This window comes from Anopheles funestus, chromosome 2RL, assembly GCF_943734845.2.
Source record: "Anopheles funestus chromosome 2RL, idAnoFuneDA-416_04, whole genome shotgun sequence".
Classification (NCBI taxonomy): Eukaryota; Metazoa; Arthropoda; class Insecta; order Diptera; family Culicidae; genus Anopheles; species Anopheles funestus.
The window spans coordinates 81750518-81772231 of NC_064598.1; the positions used below are offsets into that span (position 1 = coordinate 81750518).

General features: G+C 43.2%; 1 protein-coding gene across 1 annotated transcript; it reads left to right on the forward strand.

Annotated features, from left to right (window-relative positions):
• Window positions 1-18816: 18816 nt before the first annotated feature.
• On the forward strand, window positions 18817-21391 carry LOC125761365 (skin secretory protein xP2-like). The gene is made up of 2 exons (XM_049422424.1): window positions 18817-18921; window positions 19646-21391. Exons 1-2 carry the CDS (start codon window positions 18910-18912, stop codon window positions 20699-20701), a joined length of 1068 nt encoding a protein of 355 aa, XP_049278381.1. The 5' UTR covers window positions 18817-18909; the 3' UTR covers window positions 20702-21391.
• Window positions 21392-21714: the final 323 nt, after the last annotated feature.

Here is a 21714-nt window from a genome sequence, read left to right on the forward strand (position 1 = left end):
GTGTTTTGTGGCTTCCCCCGTTGCTAGATGACGTCCGTAAAGCATTCGCGGCTGGCTTGCATAACCAATTGTGCATCGTGCACACATGCATAATACTGCGCGACCAGAGCTCGCGGTAAAAATTGCGCGCCTGTTGGTTAGCTGTTTTAGCGTGCTCTTGTGAACAATCCACCAGCTGGTGGAATGTGTAGCTCACGCGCCAGAACAGAGCGCATCTTCCCATCGCATCGGTACCGCAGAACGGGGTTTGAAGATGCTGCACAACCGATCGTTACCAGCGCACCGAACAAGGCACACCAAGGCATGGCATGCGTTTCAGTCGTAAGCTTCTTAAACCGCAGCGGTACGTATTTGGCCACGTCTGGTATTTGTTTTTGTACCATCGCACCTCAAAACCGATTGAACATTTGTTCCACAGAAAGAGGTCTTAGAAAATAGGGGGGAAGAAAAAGAGATCCCACCGATCGTAACCGTCTGTAACTGTAGTTGAGAAAGGTACGCTACGGCAACTGCGATGGGTGCCACGTGCGATGCGGTAATGAGGATCGATCTTGCCAGTTTTTACCAGCGATCGTACACCGTACCGATGGCGTTAATGTTTTGCCCGGTACAAAATGCCGACAAAGGTCAAGTGATAGTTTTTGTTTTTTTTTCGGGGGTGAGGTGTGCTACAATGCTTGGCACCGAAACAAAGAGCAGGGAAACAGGGGTGTTATTTGGGTTTCGATTTTTCCGGCTCTTTTCCTTTTCGCCCGTTCCCATCGGGTACATGTTTCATTGTTGTTTGGCGAGCGAAATGAGCTGGTTTCTCAATTGTAAATTGTATGGCATAATCATTTATTGGCCACGATGAAGCGTGGGGACGGGGTGGGTGGCGGTTTTTTCTTCTATTTCTTTTGTCAGGTGGTTCATACCGTAGCACCATAACGCAAAAGTGTGTTTGGGACCGCGTAAAAGGTGAGGCATATTGATCTTTACCCGAACGATAAGGAAGTGTAGTTTACCGTCACAAAATGTGACGGTGACGTATAATTTTGCCCATCAAATGGAGCTAATCATTTGATTTGAATGGAAATTTATCAATTACGGTGTATTGATGGCAAACCGTTTCAAAAGTTGCATAAATGATTGGTGTGAAGTTTCATTTTGTTTCTTGATCTTTTCATAGTTTAATTTAATGATAGATGATTGAACAAAAATGTTAAATTAAATATGTGTTTAAAATTTTATTTTCCACCATAAAATCATCCCAGCATGAAATCGTCCACATTACGAAGCTCAATCAGATAATCCATCATCACCAAACGACAATGTTTCACTAACCCACCGAATAGATGTTTCGCACCTGAAACGTCACCATCGCTAAACCGATCGTTATATCCATTGGCCATTGTTTTTTCTTTATTGTGTCTCATTAATATTAATGTCCAATACCCAGTACCCACCCACCCGTTGTGGGGGGGTTCCATCTAACCCGCCCACCCAAGTCCTGTTACACAAACGAGAAAAGACTAAAACAGCCCAGCGTTTGTACCAGGAAAACGTTGTTGCTGGTCAACTTTTACTTTCATCTATCCGGGTGTAGCGTGCACCAATGGTAAATGGTGCCACACAGCCCCGACTTGGGACGGTTAAGTTTGCTCACGATCAACCATCGAGAGGACCTTGCACGCCATATACTCATCTAAGAACGTATCTCGTACCTGTTAACCATCCACCAACCGTCGCATGGCCTGTCGCATCCAGTCAGCGGGTTAGAATCCTGTTTTAATTGCCGCCACCATCGTACGTACGGATCCGCATTGCGATCAATTATTACATATATCTAGGGCATCTAGGGTCTCGGTATGGATGCTTTGTTGCCTCGGTCGGCCAAACACCACTTAACAGATCGTGCTGCGGTACGATTGCGATTAAGAATATGCATTTGCTGCCTTGGTCAAGGTCGCATCCAGGTCGCACGTTTGGCGCGGGCGCCATACCGAACGGTTGGAAGGATGCCGTAACACCAGAACAGGTAACGAGCCGGTGTCGTGGTTCCGTTTGAGAAAATAATCCATACCGGACGGATATAATTGGAAGGCCAAATAATCATGTTTGGCCGCTTCCCATTCTTCCCTCATCCATTCGCCCATCGACCAATTTAAACTACCGAGGGAAATTAGCTCCATTTAGGTGCATTTTCATGCTTCCGTCTTTACGTTTACGTTCAGTCACACAGTTTTCTTCATCGCCACCACATCAGCATTACGTGACGTGACCTTCCGCGTACGCGTTTTATGATTCGCGCTTGGCACTTGAGCACTTGGCTTTAACAGCAAACAACACACCGCGAAGGCTTGACTTTGACCCACGAAGTACCGGAATCGTACCAGAAACGGCGCACTACAGTTGGAGTCTGCATCGATCGTATACGGTCCGGTACGAAAGTGGCCTTGAAGTGAATTGGAAAACACCAAACAACCTTTCTTTTTTTTAATTTCGGCCTGTATTTGCCTTTATTTCGGTGTAAAGTATTCATTTCAATGCGCACCTGTCGGGAATGGGCGACGTGCATTCGGGCACCCAATTACGTTACGTCACAATGATCGTACTTTTTTTTGTGCGTGTTACGATCGAACCCATTCACAAAATTGGGCACTAAGTGACCTTGGCCAGCATGGAAAGCATCACATTTGTTCAGGCACACAATTATTACCCTCACGCCCTTAACGTCTTAATTAATCTAACCGATTTTGTCGTTTGTCAACGAAATGAAATTAGTGCCGTTGTTTTGTTGTGCCGTTTCCACTCAACGGAATAAAATAGTGCCACAAATGCCACACATTGATTGCTTTCCGTTCCATTTTTGTTTCGCAGATTCATGCTTCCTCACTCACTCTCGGTTTTTTTTGGGCTGTTCTTTGCACGATTGCTTTATTAGTTACTGATTATTAGTGCTGCGCGCTACCTCGTTTCAAATGCCCTCCGGGGCCAGCTGTCATTGGTAGCGCCGGTAGATAATCAACTTTGATTGCCCGACCGCACACTGCAATCGGTAGTAATAATTTTACACACATTTGCAAACTAGACTCCGATCTCGGGCAGGATGATCAGAATTGGTGACAGCGATCGTTGATTAGATATATTTATGGATCTGTTTTTTCTTCTTCTGTATTTGTCTCTGGAAACCGGAATGCGTTACGGCATGTGTAACGTGTTGCGTTAGATGTCGTTACCTATTTTCAGCCTAAAAAATACAATTATGTGACAAAGGTGACACTCTCAATTTTTTTACTAATTAGTGAACGTCTCGTTGATGAAATTAGATTGTCCATGAAAAATTATTAATCATTAAAAAATGAGCAAAACGACGAACGCAAAACTTAATTTAACAGAAAAGGTAAACAAAACGCCATCGATACAGCCCTAAAATATCTTCTATCGGATGCTTAAAAAGGCAAATGATTAGCCATGTTCAATGTGTCAATCAAACAAAAGCCTGTCACCATTTCTTCCCCATTAACAAATCACCGGTTTATTGAAACTAACCATTATTTGACCTGTTCGATTGAGATCAATCTGGTGAACAAAATGGGTGTAGAAAAAAAAAAACACACAGCTAAACGTAATGAGCTCCCATTTCGTCCAAACCCTGATCCATAACACCCGAACGGTTTTGTTTTCTCGCACCGAAACAAGCAAATGAAACAGAAGACTTGCGCGAGCTATCAGCACACGAACCCGTTATTAGGTCGATCGGGTTGTTGGCTTCTGCACGAGCACGGGACGGGCTGAGCGTCGCTTTTTTCTTTTGCGATTACATAAATTCTTTACAAACAGTTTCACTTCCAGCCCGGGATCGGTGCAATTCACGTCACGTTCCTTTGCATCCCCAGGTCTTACGGGAGGGATGGGCCGAACCAACCTGATTTGAATACAGTGGAGTGGTCAATAAAATGTGCGAAAAAAAAACCCACGTCATGCGTCAAATACGCGCCATTGCATTCGATGAATTGACGTTTTGCACGTTTACGGCTTAATCCTCTAACAGCTGACACAAGCCGAAGAATCGAATGGCGCATGATCCCTGAGGCGCGAGCTAGGAACGGTTTACCGGTCATAGAAGTAACGTACGCGAAATTATCTAATACATATTTCCAACAGAACAAGTTTAGTTGCTTGAGCGCGGTACTACCCAGTTTAGTGCAGTTTACCCAGATTGCATGATTATGTTTTACCGGCCGGCATCGGTCTGCTGCTGCTCGTGCGAAATGCCGCTCGTGGTCCATTTCGTACGCTAGCGCTCGTTAATTTTCCAAACCTTCCAAGCACATTTTGAAACTCCCGGAGCCACAGAACTGGGAAGCGGGCCGTATGAAGCACATTTATTTAAACGAGTACAGCTGTAATGCTTCCTTGTTTTGCGTTCGGTTGCTCCCTGCTGGTTGGTTGTCTGCCGATAAATACCCGGTTCGGTGGATAACAAAAAATCAAGCACACAGAAGCAGGATAAGAAAGCATTTTGTGCAAGCTGGGACATACTGATACGTGTGGGGGAAAGGTGTGTTTTGCTTTTCCCCAGTTTGTTGTTCAAATTTTCTCCCTTCTGTTACACAAGCAACACATGTGCGTAATGGAGGTGCTCTGGTAAAGTAAATCAGTTCACCAGGAATAGTGTAAGTGACGGTGCGTATGTCGCTTTAAATCTGGATAAACTAACCGTTCGTTGCGTAACTCGTGGGAAAAAGGACGTGAGTAAACAATTGTCCATTGACGCGAGAGATTGTCTTTAATGACAGTAAGGCACTAGTTTTGTTTGGAGGAAAGAAATTATGTTGCAAATTTACAACAGCAAGGAAGCACTCCTTTTCCACATATTAAAATATGAAGTAATTATTTTCATATGCACCAAGCTGTCAGCTTTTACAATGAAGTCATCACAAATACACACGCACCCATTTATAAATGCATAACAGCAAATGGTTTTTAATCATTCTGTCCACCACCAGTTCCCTTTTCGGCTAGACCAACAAATAATTTGTTTTCTTCGGCATTATCGCATACCTCTTTGCCACCGTAATAAGCGGCACGACCCGTGGCGATAAAGATGCAAGTTACATAAAACATACTCACACACACACACACACACACAAAGTGCTGATCTGAAAGATCAAACCAATTATCGGTTGATTGAGGAGGCTTCAGTCCATTCACTGAAGCGTACGCTCAAGGAAGGAATTCGCAATTCGCAAACACCATCTGATTGTGAGTGTTTTTTTTTTGTGCTGTTCAAGTGAAACAAAAAATGAATGAGATAAGATACAAAGTGTGTAAGCATTAATGTACACGTTATGTTTGATTTATGAGGTGTTTTGGAGGAAAAAAAAATCAATAACCAGAGACCAATTAACGATGAAGTGTTTTTAATTATTCTTACAGATTTTAGTTTAATTTATCTTGAAAAAATTTTTGTTTATTTTTTTTCAATATTCCTTCTAAAGAAAAATTAACTACAACTGTTATGCAAAAGTAAATCGAAGTAAAGTATGTAATGACCCAACCAGTTATACCGCAAACGGTATAACTAAAATGGTTAAAAGCGCAATCATTTCCTCTCCTGCGTGCCTACGGTCTAGTGTTTTGCTAATTAACATTTTCAAATAAACTTCATCCGTCGCTCAAAACCAAGCAAAAGCGTTCATCAAACCGAACGCACGATGGAACGCAGTTTGTGCCCACCAGAAGGAAAGAAGGGCAAAAAAAACGCCACATACATTTTCACTGCTACGCGACACACGATGCGGAATTATGTATGTTGGCAAACGGGTAATTACTGAGATTGATTTCGTTTGAAACGTTCTGCCATCAGCCCTTGCTGATGCTCGCTACTGCCACCATATGTGTGTGTGTGTGGGAAGGGGAGGGATATATATCCAACCGGGTGCCTTCATTTGGTAGCTGAAGGTCTCCGTAAGGTGGCACAATACTACAGCGATCGAGCAATGTGCGGTGCTTGTGAATGAGCGCACGATGCAATCTTCTACCATTCGACCCGACGATCTTCGGGACGGGGTTCGTTAATCATAACTCGGTCGCGCCGGCCACGGTCGGAATGGGCATAAGACATTATGTATAATAACAGTCACATTAAACGAAAGCAAATTAATTTATTGCAACATACGGGGTCGATCGGGTTGCCCGGGTCCGGGGTGACAGATCGTGCCAGAGTGACAGCAGAGTGAGCGATTCGGTAGCAGACTGACTGACAAACGGACTTACTGGCTTACTTACTAACTTGTCTGTCGACATGAAACATGCAGTCATTTATGGAAAATGAAGAAATGAATTAAAAAGCTACTGCCTTTGCATATTGAACAGTTTGTATGGAAACAGGACTAAGATCTATAATTATTTTGCAAAAAACTGATACAAAGTTGCAACTGCTCACGGTTAGCTTTCGAAAAAAAAAACCAATAGAAACGCGTTTGTTTGAAACATTTCAATGCGTACCGCTCATTGTTTGAAACATTTCAAACGCCATCGTTGTAACATTGCCTACCTGCAAGGGCAAACTTTCAATCGTTGTTGGCGAAAAATCACCACTCAGACTTTAGGTCGATCAAAATAGCAAAACACAATCCCAACATCGCTTATCACAAAGCTTCACTCACTCTCACACAGCTCTCTCTCTCTCTCTCGTTTTGCCCCACCCGAAATCGATGCCTCGTTGGAGATTTTCCACGAGTGACCAACACCTTCCAACCAAGCACTCTTTTCCATGTTGAGTGTTCTCACAATGGATTTTTGCCAAACCCCTTTCTACGTGAAGCCCCGATCAACAGCCATTGTGTGCAGTACGGTACCGATCAGCTGCTCGTGAAGGAGCTGGTCTTGCTAAGTACCAAGCTGCGGTCAAATCACATCCATCGATCATCGGGGACTCGTGTGGGCTTACATAAGCCAAGTACGGTCAGCAACACTACTAACATAGTTATTTTCCCTTTTTTTCCACGTTCTTTTCATTCTCGTTACGCCGTTATACACTCCGGGCTCGCTGGGGTCTGACAGGTTCGTTCACTTTCCTTGGCCGAGTGTGTACAGAAAGCTCGTTTTCCCGCCTGCGCAGAAGTTGTGGCAGTAAACGAGTTTTACGCTTTGTTCTTCCCGTTCCCCGTGTGCCCGAGCATTTAAATCACCAAACGGCCCATCATCGGCAGCGTCGAGTAAAAGGATTCAGATGTCCGCTAGTGTGTCTCGAGTTGGTGGATCTTTTCCTTTAAGTTGTTTGCCCTTTTACAACACCTTTCCAAGTGCGGTTTATTGGATCATTTCTACCAGGGCAAATTGTTATTACGTCCCGAGGATGTGTTTTTTTTTGTTGCTGTTTTGCTAGCTACTCTTGGCAGCAAATCACGTATTTTTATTCGTCTTCGTGTGAAGCCGGTTTTTGTTGTGGCCGCCGTTGCAATTGATTATTTATTGAACTCACGCGTAACGGTTTGATGTTTTTTTGGGGTGGGTACAGTAGTACTGCTGATAGCAGTTAGTTCGCTAAGGCTTTTCCTGACAAAACTAGTTCGTCGTTCGTACCCCAAGGCCATCGTGAACGCCTGTCAGACGCGGACAGTGAAAGCAACAAAAACCTTCCTGCATGTTTTCGGCGTTGAACTTTGCGGTTGTTCATGGTGATCCTTTTAGAAAGGGTGGATTTATATTTAGTTTTGTTGACATTTTGTCGCATTATCTGCATCCACTTATCACGAAAATATTCGTTCATACCATTTTATTTTATTTTTGTTTATTTATTTTGCAGAAAGAAGTAAATCAATAAACAACAAAAATAAAATAATATAAATAAACAATTAAAAAATATGAAACAAAATATTTTTTTTGTATAATACATGGTAGTGTTTAAAAAAAGCAATGTTTTGCATAAGAAAGTTACAGCTTCTGGTATTGAAACTTCGTCCATACTCCGAAACACTCTATGTTTCGACTTTTTAGAGTAATTAACTGTCTTCAATATATTCAAAGTCTGACAGTTTTTGGTATCTGGTATTTTCACTTTATTTAAAAAATAATTACACTGGTTGTGTTCGACATTAAAATTCTTGAATTTCCTTGTTTTTAATTTTTTTTTATTTTGCTGTTGGCCTTATTGATGTAGTCCTCTGTAAAAAGCCTATTTTTTACGATATTTTCAGTTTTTTTGTTGTTTAAAGTCTTAAATTTCTGCTTTCTTATACTCACATATCATTGGTTTTTGTTTTTTTTTTATTAATATTTTTCTAATGTTATCATCTGATCAGCTCAAGCAATACGGCCAGGCCGTTCTTTATGAATAATAAAAAAAAATCTAATCAGCTCTGTTCAGATTTAAGATTTATATGGGGAGTGGGTAAAAAAATTCTTATGCCTACAGTGTACAAGTAGCTAATAAGAATAAATTTTAGACCAAACACATAATTAACCGTTGCCATACAAGTTCCTTATTATTTGTACACCTCTATTATTTGTACACCTCCAATCGTAACACCCAACACGCACCCACGCTTCGTGTTGAGATGGCTGCCGTACTGTAACGTCATGTGCTATTAACTACCCACCTGCACAAATGCCAAATACAAAGGAACCCGCGTTTGAGACACATTTTGCAAACGAAACGAAAACACCCATAAACCTCCGTGGATTGCGAATTTATTACAAAAAGTGAAAAAAGGCTCCGGAAGAAGACAACAACAAAAGTTCCACCCCCAATCGTGATGCGTACATATGTGTGCGTTTGTATGAATGCACAGGAGGGAGTAATAAAATGCCAATAAATTAATTTAACCACTGCCGCGGTCAAAGTAGTTTCCGTCGCGACGGAAAAAGATGATCGACGAACTATGGTCCACAGTGGTGGAATGGTTGTGCGATCGTATGGGATGGCGATCGCATATACAATGTTTGTCTCATTAGCTAACAAGTTGTGCGTCAAGGGTGTTGTGCGAATAATATTTCGTCGAACCGTGTGGCTCTATTAGCTTTTCAATTTTTCACATCTGATCCGTGAAGGCAGAACGGACCACTTTCCATGTGGCGCTCTTTTTCCTTTCGCTATATCCGATGGACTGCCTCGAGACGGTTTTTTGAAAACACCGGACGTATTGCCATTACAATGCTTCCGTTTTCCGGCATGGCATCGTAGCCTTCGTACGGTGGAAGAGAAAAGATCGCATCCTTCTGTTTGGAGTGGCCTCCAGTGGATTTGGGGAGAAAAAAAACATTTCTCACCCATCGGTCAATAGGAAAAATATAAATAAATAAAAAATTATATCAGATCGACACACTGCGGATGATCGTCGTGAACAAACACTTGAAATTATCGAGGGATGATGAGCCAACAGTGAGGAGAGAGAAAAAAACAACTCACAAAATAACAACCTTTAATTGGATTAATAGACATTATGTGTAAAATGTGCATGAAATTAGCTCACGCGGACCGATCTCCGATGGCACAATATAATACAAACGGCACGAGTCAGTGAATCACATAAACTAATGACTAACGAACTCAAACACACGGTGGCAACAAACAAAAAAAAACCTGTGGCAATCGGCCCAGTGCAGCCACAAACGGGCCGCATTTATGTGGTGGCACCAAAACCACCTCAAAACAGATGCCGAATGCTCCCATTTTATGTTGGCAAAGTACCGTCCATATGCATATGTGTACATCTGCTTTGTCGGTTACCCGAGGACAGGTTGGGAGTAGGGTGGAGAAAGGGAGTGGGGGCGGGGGGGTTTCGCATAAAATCTGCCTGCACACCTGTAAGGTCGCCACAATGTACTTTTCCCTTGTACGGAAAAGGTTTTCACCCGTCTCACATCTGGAGCGTTTACTAAGCGATTGAAGCGATTGTTTGTGTGCGTTCGTTTTTCTTTTTCACCTACGCACACGCTCTGCATTCCGATCGATGCAACCGATGCAGACGAAACCCAGCAAAAGATCGAATGTAACTGCAGCAACCTAGAGTGGGGTTTGCTCTTGCGAAGGGAACGATTGAATACTCGCATCTGGTAACATGGACACACTTACGAGATGTTACGATTTTGTAGCACTGATGCTGCTACTATGTGCCGTTCTGCACAACAAAACAAACAACAAAAAACGCAGCTGCATAGAAAGGAATGTACGGGGGGGAAAAGCGGGGCAAAAGAAAAAAAAAATATAACTTAAAAAGCAACTGACTTCAAAACAAAAGTGAAGTAATAGGAGCACCCGACCGGCAATGGGATTGGCTCCCGCAGGGTACGCACGCACGGGTGGACACGCACGCGGTTTGGGGGGTTGGGTCTCGCAAAGCGAGAGCGAAAGTTATGTTGCGTCGTTACCCGATGCAGCGTACCGCGTGTCGCGTACGTGCAACGACGTACCGTCAACGTCATCGAACGGTTGGCGGTTGCCTAATGGAAGAGGCCGAGAGACGCCAAGGTTAGCGGACGCGGCTTTGGTCGGATGGATCCAATTGGGCGCAACTAATATGTCGCGTTGCTGATCGAATGTCAGGTGCTTTCGCTTAGATGGTATGCTGTTTGACCGATCGATCGTTTCTTTGTCTTCGTTCTGTTGTTGTTTTTTTATTGGGGTTTACAAACATGGTTTGTTTTTAATTTTGACCTATATTCTTAAGAGTAAAACATTTGTACAATGAGTCCTAAAAGTAAATATTTTATAAATTAGTAAAATTTTAATAATCGTGATTTTTTTATCTAGTCCAATTATCCGTCTAAACACGTGTAAAATGTGAGAAATTATTATAATTGAATTTATAAATTGTTTGAATTTTAATGCCTTTTAGCACCCCATTAATCATTAAGGATATTCCTTCACTCATCGAAAGAGAATATTTAATATCGAAGCGATTATGCATTTAATACTTTCAAAATTATTTCTTCCTATAAATAAATGGAAAATGTTGTTAGATGTTAAATCTCAACTTCCATCTTTTCCTGGGTTCTGAAGTGAAGAAGATTAGTTCAAGAAAGATTTTAATAGAATTAAATGCGTTTAGAGCAAGATCTGGAAAGTGCGAAATATTACACATACAACGAAAATGGGAAAATTATTCCACATATGGTGTGGTCTGGCGGTGTATGTTAAAAACGGTGCTGGTTCCACACTACAGGACCCGATATCAAATCCCTTCCGTACCGCCCAAGGACTGACTATCCGTCTACGTGCTAAAAGTATGTCTAGTTTGCCAGAAATGGCCGACATGACCTTAAAGGTCGTTAAGCCAAGAAGGGAGAGAGAGAGAGATACCTCAACGCATTCTATTTCAACAAGAAAAGAATCTAAAAATGGTTCCATCCATTACATTCGAAATCGAAAACGCTGTATTGGCACTTTGCAGATAAATAATCAAACTGTGTTACGGGAATTGATCCAGCTGAGCATAAATTTACGATCTTTTGTGTGTTATAGTGAACCAGGATGTAATAGCTCAGATGATATAAATTTTATCCTTTTTATTTTGCTTTTTAAATCTTATAAAATGTTTTTCACGAAAGCTTAAACACAATAACAGGACACAGATGTATGTTTTGTCATCAAATATATTACTTTTTAGGAACAAAAAAAACTTTTCAAAATCTTACGTACAATGAAGCCTTATACAAAACCAATTGTCAAAGCACGCGAATCAGATCTTGTCTGACCACGAGGAATCATTACCTTAATTGGTAGGTGTAAAAACATAATTCTCAAAACCCCAAACTACCCTGCCTGAAACACCATTCCAAGTTGTCGATTATTGTCGCGCACGCATTTCCTCACCAAAAAAAACAAACAACCTTACCGTCGTCAGTCAAGTGCATTGCAGCAATTAAACTTAAAATCGTTTCTTCATTTAAACGATGTCGCGTCGACCTCATCGAAAAACCGCGTCAACCCGCACACTATCCTTTCGCTTGTAATCGAGTTGTAACCCCGTTCCCGTTCATCCCAAACCGCGACAGCAAAACACCCTCCCGACCTAAGGTATGTTAGGTAATTGAAAATGCAGATTTTATGCGCTCGCGCGAGTCCTTGAGCTGCATCGCAAAAAGAGAGGACAGTGAGCGAGCAGGCAAAAAAAAGAAAAGAAAAATAGAGTAATGCGGCTTTCATCTTACGATTCACAACCGGACACGAACACAAGATGGCGCGGTAAGCGTAAATAAGCGATCCCCCCCAGCATATAGTGATTGAATTAGACGACAGAAAACGTTACGAAAGTTCGCATCTTGGCTTGTTCTGGATTTGATTAAAACCAGAAAATGACCCATTCATTCGCACACTTCACGATTTGTGAACTAGGACTAGGTGCAGATGCAAGAAAGGTCAACGATGCAGTTTGTTTTCCTCTTGACAAACGCTTCCATTCATCGTAGAAAAGTGATGCTGTTGTGTGCTGGAGTCGTGCCAATGGAAAGAGAATGCGATTCGTTTTATGTAATGAAAAACCCTCTTGTCAAGTCCGCCCTGATGTGTATCGCATTGTCCAGCGACGATCGTTTGGTACCACTTTTCTCGACCTCCTAGCGATCGGATGACGACGACGACGATGGTTAAGGGGTAGGTTATGCCCAGGTCCTAATAAATATGTTTTACAGATCAACATTAGGTGGGAAACAAATGTTAAATAAGCTATAAAGCGAATCGTTTTAAGCGGTGTACTATAATTAAGTCACCGGCGATAGTGAAGAAAGGCAGGCTAACCTGGATGCTATCTGGTAATGGGTTTACTTCTTTAACACGCAGTTGAAAGATGATAGTTTTGGTGTGAGAAATATACCGGCATAATATTCAATAAGTCGTTTAAACTAATTTCCGACATTAAAAATGCACTTCCTGCCGTTCATAATAGCAAAGAGAGCAAAAATCCGTTCGATCGATTGATGCAAAAGCTGCCAACTAAAGACAATGACTCTATCCGCCCAAAACAGTTAAACATGTTTAATGCAAGTATTGAATGTAAAATTCATAGAGCGTAGAACAAGCGTTCAACGGTGTTACTTCACCAGTAGCCTTAAAGCCGAAAATTAAATCAACATGTAACAGAAAACGACTTCCTTATGTCAGCGCAGGGACGTTTCATTTACTTTTGTTTCTTCTGCTAACGGATGTGGTTGATGGATGGTACACCGAGATTAGGCATACTTTAGGGTAGGGTTTTTTTTTACGATTCCAAGACAAGACGATGGCCATGAAAACGTTCTCAGCGAACCATGAACGAAATTCCAACCGGTAACCATGTCTTCCTATTTGCTTTGTTTTGCTGCAAAGTTCTATGAGTCTTTGAGAGTGAGTAAATATTAAATTACAATAAGCTATTAACAAACTGTATGAAGAGTTTTTTTTCCGGACGTGAAGCTTTAATTCTTCCAATTTCTTGTTTAAACAAATTAAATTCCACCACCATGGTTAGTAAATAAATCATTTTCATCGAACATCCCTCTTTCACAAAGTAATCGTTCAATACTGCTCAACCGTGTCCATTAGATGATGAACACCAACGGCTCAATTAGTAATCATGACACAATTTTCACTCACATCGTTTGTTTCATTGTTGTTGTTTTTTTTTCTTCGTCAATGGATCCCTATGTCCTCCCTTGCCCTTCCGTCACCGTTTGAGGAAATCTGGGCCGATGTGAAAGGAAAAGTAAGCCGCCAATGCGCTTTGGATTAATTTAATCCGCCACCGTTGAAGGCTTCCCTTAAGGAGCCGTACCTTTATTTTTTGCAAAACGGAATGCAACGCGATGCAACGATGCAAATGTACCCGCCACTCGCTTCGCATTGCACACATTCGTCAGCAGTAGGGAGTCCCTCTTTCGGGTAATTAGTTCGACTTTACCGTGACCGTCATCGTGCAGGAAGGTGCACGGAATGGTTGATCATGAGGAAAAATATTGCACCTGCCGATGCACGGATACGACCACGGTCCGAGTGGACGCAAAAGCTACGATTATGTCATCCCGCGCACCGGTACCGCTTCAATCCGACGAAACTGGTTGGCCATATGTGCGAGCAGGACAGACCGATAGCACCCTTTGATTAGCTGACGATCAGTAAAGACGATCAGAGACGAGGGTGTGTTTGTGTGCGGTGAGAGTGAAATGGTTGGAAAAATGGTTGGAAAATCAATGAAATTAACACTGTTCAACTTGGAATGGTTCGTAAAACTGAGGCAACGAAATACAGGAAAAAAAAACAAACGCAAAAAAGCCATGCGCCGATGGTGCTGATGGCGATGACGATATGCAGGATGATTGATGGGGCGCGCACTCGGCAAGTTTATTTATTTATTTCGTTTTTCCTTCATTTTTCCTCCTGCCATCCCATATTTTCCCGCTCCCCGCTACCTTTCTACGTCCATTTATGCGGTGGACTTTTCATTCGTCATCGGAACGTGCCAACGATTGCGCATTGGTCAGGTTGAGTTTGAACAAAAAAACACACAACATTTCCAGTGGAAATTAAACCACTCGGTGCGAGAAATCAATTTGAAGATGTTTGCCTAATTTATGCAACACGGCTAGAGTGGATTTTTAGTTTTGTTGCTTTTCGACTGATCAACTATTGAGACACGCATTCGGAAAAAATACTATTTTTACGTTGAGATCGATAATAAAAAAACACACACTTTTAGCTACTAAAGATGTAATAAGCATCTGAAATATGGATAAAAAGTCCTTGCAACCAATATTACCGACCATCGTTATAATATCGACATGCTTGCCACCTTGACACATGCCATTTTTTAGCCCAGTAACTATCTTAACTGTGCTGACCCACTTTGAGCCAGGCTTGAGTTCGTGCTTGTGCGATCGATTGAATCTTCCATCACCATCATCCAAAAAGCATCCGTGATGCGATCGTCACGATCGCATTTGTGTGGCAAATGGAGCAGCGGCACAGAACAAAACAAGACCCTTCCGCTCAGGTCCATGACGATCGCAAAACTACGAGTGACAATTTCCCAAGCCATTTAGGATGAAACACGGCTAGTGTGGTTGTGTGCACTTATGCAGACGGGTTCAATTCGTCGGTGACAGTAAGCGAAAGTGCGAGCCATAAAGTGTGCTACAACAAGTGCCAGTTGCAAGAGCAAGTCTCTGATGTGTACCCGCGGCCTTGGTGAATCATTTACAAGCCTCCCTCCCCCAGACGGACGGCTTTTAGGGTTGAAATTTATTTTCTTTACTTATATTACGCACCTTACCGTTCGGTACCTTTATCGGTAGTTGATAATTGAATTGAATTTTATTGAAATCCACTATACTGTTTACTGTAGAAAGCGGTTGGCTGCGGCAGCTCGCCGGCCCACTCGTGGTGACCAATCGTAAAAGTGGGCACGACCGTACCGTAGGATACTTTCTTATCGTTTTCGGTGGTACTTGGTAAAGCAAAACAACAAAAAAAAGCTCCCTCATTTACGCGAAGTCGGAAGAAAATTGGCTCCGATTACCCGATCCGTCGACGCTGGGGCAAGGTTCGTCGCTTCTGCAACTTCGCCCAAGTCTAGTGATACACACTCTCGGCAGCGGTTCCTATCCGTTGGGTTCGAATGCGAGCGACGCTGTTGAGGAAATTGTACGCACCGTACGCGTAACGAGTGACCAATGCCGGTATGTGTGAAACGTACCGGGTGTGTTGTTGTTTTTCCTCGCACGGTTTGTTTTTCTACCACTACCGTCAAAAGTGCTCTGGATGGTTATGTGGCATTTTGGGTAGCACCATATGGCACTTTGCACGCGATGTTCCACTACTGGCCGGTAGTGGTGGTGGAATTTTTTACGCGCTTTTCGTGACGGGCCGTTTTTCCTTGGTGAGAAAATTTTCCCACCCAAAAACCCGAGTACGTCACCCATTCGTGGGGGTTTTGGTGTGGTATAGCAGTGGTCACGATACCATTCCGGGTTGGTGATCGTTGGTCATCCGCTAGCGTAACCCGGTTATTACAAATGACCGTACGTACAATGTGCCGCGACGTAAATTTACCAATTATGAGGTACTTTGGAGGCTTTTTTACCGTTTCTTTCGGATGGGCATGCTTTCCGGCTGAATTGCTACAAACAAGAAGGATAAAGCAATCCACGCTCTGAAGCTTTACATAAATTCAGAACATTAAATAAACAGCTTTAAAATTGTGAACGACAGAATAGTGATTTTTAGAACAAATTCAAATTACAGAAGTGGCTTTATCCACCGTTCTATTACGACCCCGAAACAGGTTCTCAGGTTTACTTCCTCTTCCGCTTGCTGAAACAATAGTGAGCAGAGATTAAAGCCACCGGTGGGTGGAATTAATTTACCCGCTTTATGTCTAACCTGCAGCGTCTTGAGGCGATACATTTTAAACGAACCCAAATTGAGCTAAGACAACAAAAACAGAGAGCCCCAAAACTGGAATTCTGGAATTTATTCCTTTTTTTTTGTTTAATTCAACCATTTTTCACACACTAAAATTTTGTTTGGTGTGATCTTAAGGTTTTGATACATTTTAACAGCGCATTGTTGGTGCCTAAACACGACAGATGGGATGATGCAATCGATCATTGCGGTTGAAGCTTTAGAAAAAAATATTGAAGCAAAGCTTAAAGTAACTATGCGCCTTGGACGACACCTGATCCCATCCTGATGTCACTTTCATATGAAATACGGTAATCGAAGCTCCCTTAAAAATTGAGTTTTAATTTTTACATTTACGATGGGATGATTATTGTGCATCGAAATGTTTTGCGCAATATATAAGAAATTTAATAGAGACGACGTGTTAACTCAATTGCTAGACCGATTAAATCACACCTAAACAATTATTAACCACAGCTCGAACCAACATTCAGCGAGTCAGGTCTCGCAAATGCAAATGGTAAAGTAAGCCAAACATTTTATTTTCTATTTTCGAAGTCGTTTCGGATGATGACCAAAGCTAAAGCTTCTCCTTGTAACTCACATCCAAACGGCCGAAGGTCATTATGCGTTTTCTTCTTGGTTGCCTTCATGGTTGCCCAAAAACCCTCTATTCCGAGGTGAGCATTAGTGTGCAAACCGACAAACAGGGATATGTCGCAACTACCATCTCGTTTCTAACCACTGTTTTGACCATTCCCGTTTGGCTAGACTTTTTTTTCGTTGTGTTTTTGTGTCCACACGCGTCTAGAGCATTATTCGTGCTACCGTGTCGAGTGTACCTTCTGCGTCCTCCATCTGCGTTACGCTCCATCCTCCACGCAGGATTATGCTTCTCCGTCCCTCCTAAACCTCCTTCCCGAGGGGGGCGGCATACAAAATACGTGCAGCGAAGGAAAATCGAGAGCTAACGGATGGCGCCTTGTGACCTTGTGCTGGGTGGTGGATCAGATGTTTTTTTCGGTAGCACGATCACGATGGTGACGCGCATTGATGGCGCTTTTCCTACCGCACACACGGACGCACAACGCTAGCTGGAAGTACGGCCGAAGTGACATGAAAACACGATGCTTTGGAGGAGGACGTGATTTCTAATTTTCCAACACCTCCAATCGTATTCCGTACGTATGACGACCGGCAATAATGCAAGCGCGCTAGAGAGTGTAAAAAAAAAACACTTTTGATGGAAATGTGAACCGAAAGTCATGCCTCATGTCGGCGAGCGTCCAACTGAGCGAAATTGGCAACGCACTATCTTAAAAAAACACGGCCAAACATCTGCGGTTAGCTAATGAGTGCCAGATTATCGGCACTGCGTAACATTAACAGCGAATGTGTCGTGCACTTGTACGACATGTCAGTGTCGGGAATCGTCACAGCGGTTACGCTCATGGCTACGTGATGGTCGTTTATCAGGCCGTACCGATTGCAGCATGGCGATACCAGCTGAGGCCAGGCGGGTAACGTTTGTCAAGGATTTTTAATTAGCCTTTTTGAGACGGTTCACGATGTAACAATTTCAATGAGGAGTTGGGAATAAACCAGGGAAGCATTAAAGTGCATTTGATCCTTAGACAACTGAAACAACTGCAATAGCCTGGAGACAATTTAGCTTTAATATTTTTTTTTCGGTTGTTTTTCTAGCATTTCCAATATTGGGAAATGTTTTTAAGTTTTCTTACTGAAGAAACAATATTTTAAAATGTTGAACAAGCAACTTGATTTGTAAACAACGAATTCTTGCGAGGTTTCAAATTCATTCATCTTTTTACACGATACGCGGACCATGAAGCAGTCTTCCGCTATTTGTAAGCTTCCGCCCCAAGAAACCTCATCGTGCAATAAAGAAATTAGCAATAACAAAACCAAGTTTGCATGGAAACAAATTTTGCAACATGAGAACTAAGAACGACACAGGCTGCCTCACATAATTTTTCCAACCTTGGAATGATTTCCGAAAAATCACATCGCCCTAGCAAACGGTTCAACGAACGTTCACAAAGACAAGGGAAGTACACTGAAGCGTACCGGGGCATTCTAACTCTTGGTGGATATACCGATCTGAAAGCTCATCGTGCGTATGTTTTTGGGGTGACTATGGCTTCCAAAACATGACTACTATTTACCACTCACACCACTCACAAAATGCCCTACCACAATTGGGCTGAGTAACCGGTGCACTAGGGCATATGAAAAAGCGTTGAGGTCTCTCGCAACTTACCACTCGCAACACTTTAGCACATCGTGCGGAGTTACCCTCTGAAAGGGGTGGGATAGACCGGGGCCCGGTCGAGCGAATCGCAATGAATGAGGTTGCTGGAGGGGACCGAAGAGACAGCGCGTGTGAGAGAGAGTGAAAAGTGTATCATAAAGTGGGCTTTTGTATAAAAGACGTTTGCGACCCGCCAACATCATCCAGTATCTCTTTGGACTCTGGTATTCCAGTATCCACCGTACAGTGAAGTACAGTTTGTAAGCGTATCACAATGAAGTCTCTGGTACGTGAAGATGAATTGGTTTGGGTTAATGGTAACAGTGGTTTCATCCTTGCAGAGACAATCAAACATAGCAAAAAACCAAAAATAGTGTGCATTGTGATCGTGCCCAGTTTGGTGATCAGGACATTGGAAAACGAACATTCAGTGAAGCTCGAACGATCGATCGAAACGACGGATGTGTTTGAAGTTTATTATCCGTAACTACCGTGTGGTTCGTGCACCAGAAACTTCGCCCACAAATTGTGCGTTGGAAGTTTATGCGTTCATTTGCATGCAAAACTGCATAACTGGACGAGTTGGCACGGGTTCCGCGACAGGGCTTGGTGAAACGTGTTTTTTTGTCTCCTACCAGGACAGGTGCAACATCTCCTGCGCCTATTGCTTACGTTAGACGATCATCACTTTCGCACCATTCCAGTGGTGTGGTCCATTTTTTGTTGTTGCTGTTGTTGTGCGAATTGCATCGTGACAAGTGAAAACGAGTCCACGCCAGGGAAAACATGAGACAGGTGGTTTGATCACTTCCGTCTTCGTTAATCGATGGGAAGTTAATGGAAATGATAACGGTCAGATGGAAATTAATACATCGTTCCGATCCGATCCCTGCAGAACCGTTGGGGCTACCACGTGGGGAAACCACTTTCGATGAAACTGCTATTCCCTGACATGAAGCGTTCCGTCAAAGACGTAATATGTAATGTATGAGTTTTCGTTTCCCTTCCAGGTGTTGTTGGGTTTGACCACCCTACTGGTCTTGAGTTCAGCGGCCGAACAGAAGCAGCAGGCAGCGGCCGAAGAAGCGAAACCAGCGGAGCAAGGTGAAAAGCGCCATGATAAGCGTGGTCTGTTCGAGCATGACTTTGGCGGACATGACTTTGGTGGACATCATTTCGAGTCGTACGACCATGGACACCATCATGTGGATCTGCATCCACACCACGAGAAGACGCTGACCGTCATCAAGAAGGTCCCCGTCCCGTACCCAGTGGAGAAGCACATCCCGGTGCCAGTGGAGAAACACATCCCAGTCCCGGTGAAGGTTGGAGTGCCAAAGCCCTACCCAGTCTACAAGACCGTCCACTACCCAGTCAAGGAGATCGTCAAGGTGCCAGTGCACGTCCCGGCTCCGTACCCAGTGGAGAAGAAGGTCCCATACCCAGTCCATGTGCCGTACGATCGTCCCGTCCCGGTGAAGGTGTACGTGCCCGCTCCTTACCCAGTCGAGAAGAAGGTCCCAGTCCCGGTGAAGGTCCATGTTCCGGCTCCTTACCCAGTGGAGAAGAAGATCCATGTCCCGGTGAAGGTTCCGGTCCATGTTGAGAAGCCATACCCGGTTGAGAAGGTCGTCCACTACCCAGTCCATGTTCCAGTCGATCGTCCAGTGCCGGTCCATGTCGAGAAGCCAGTGCCAGTCCCAGTGGAGAAGCCAGTGCCGTACGAGGTCATCAAGAAGGTCCCATACCCAGTGCATGTCCCGTACGATCGTCCAGTGCCGGTGCATGTCGAGAAGCCAGTGCCAGTCCCGGTGAAGGTCCCAGTCCCACAGCCCTACCCCGTGTACAAGCACATCCCGTACCCGGTCGAGAAACACGTCCCATACCCCGTGAAGGTCCCGGTCGAACGTCCCGTTCCATACACCGTGGAGAAGCACGTCCCTTATGAGGTCGAGAAACCAGTGCCGTACCCGGTCAAGGTTCCGGTCCATGTCCCAGTGCACCATCATCACGAAGAGTACCACCACGATCATGTTGAGCTTGACCTGCACCACCACCATCACTAGAGATAAACGTATTAGCATTGTGATAACCATAGGAATACCCTATACCCTTCCTTCCTTACGACATGAAATCTTCTCCCTAACCCCCACAAAAACGACTCCCATTACCTCCGGTAATAATGCCCGTTATGTAATAGCTAAGTGAATCATCGGAATCTACACAAGTACCAACGCCACATTGACACCACACCGTAACACAAAACGCGCACACAGACACGGTAGGTGCATAACGACATAAACCGAACAATAATTTAACTCACTCGATGAGTGGTATCGATCGTCGATTTCAGCTCGATTGATAAGCATAATGTTTAGTGGTATAGCAAAACGCAACAATCGCATGCGCCAAACGCAAACAGCATGCGGCAAAGATAAGCCGGCCAGGAGAGAAAGCTTGATGGAAACATTTCATAATTTCTTCCCCATCACATAAAACTTTAGCTGCGAAACTGCAAAACCAGAGCAAAAACGCGGTCAAAACGAAACGAACCAACAATCGAAACCACGACCGCTTGCTTTTGCTCCCAAAAAATTGTTAGGATTATTGCCGGTTGAAGAGCGAAGAGAGTGTTGAACTATGGTCGAAAAGACTTAACTAATATGAAACTTACGATGAAAGCGGAAGAAACACAAAAGAAAAGTTGAACAACAACAAAAAAACAAGAAAATAAAATCATTGTTGAAACCAAATAATCGTTCACGTTTTGTTTTGTGATTTTAATATTTTTGACCGAAAATTATGCTAATGTTTGAAATAGGGTAATGTGTGTCTCTTTCTTTATGATTGGTGTTATGTGACATGGTATTGTGAGATAACATTTTGAATATTTCATATATCATGTTATTGCATATATAATTCAGGCATAGCGAGCTACAATTGATCCATTAGGCAAGAATGTTATAAACACTTAAAATCGTCCAACACACGGTCTCCTACCCAATACCGATCGAGAGGACTTCCCCCGGAGACTTGATCCTTACACTCGCAATTGTTTCACCATTTAGCTCCACTTAAA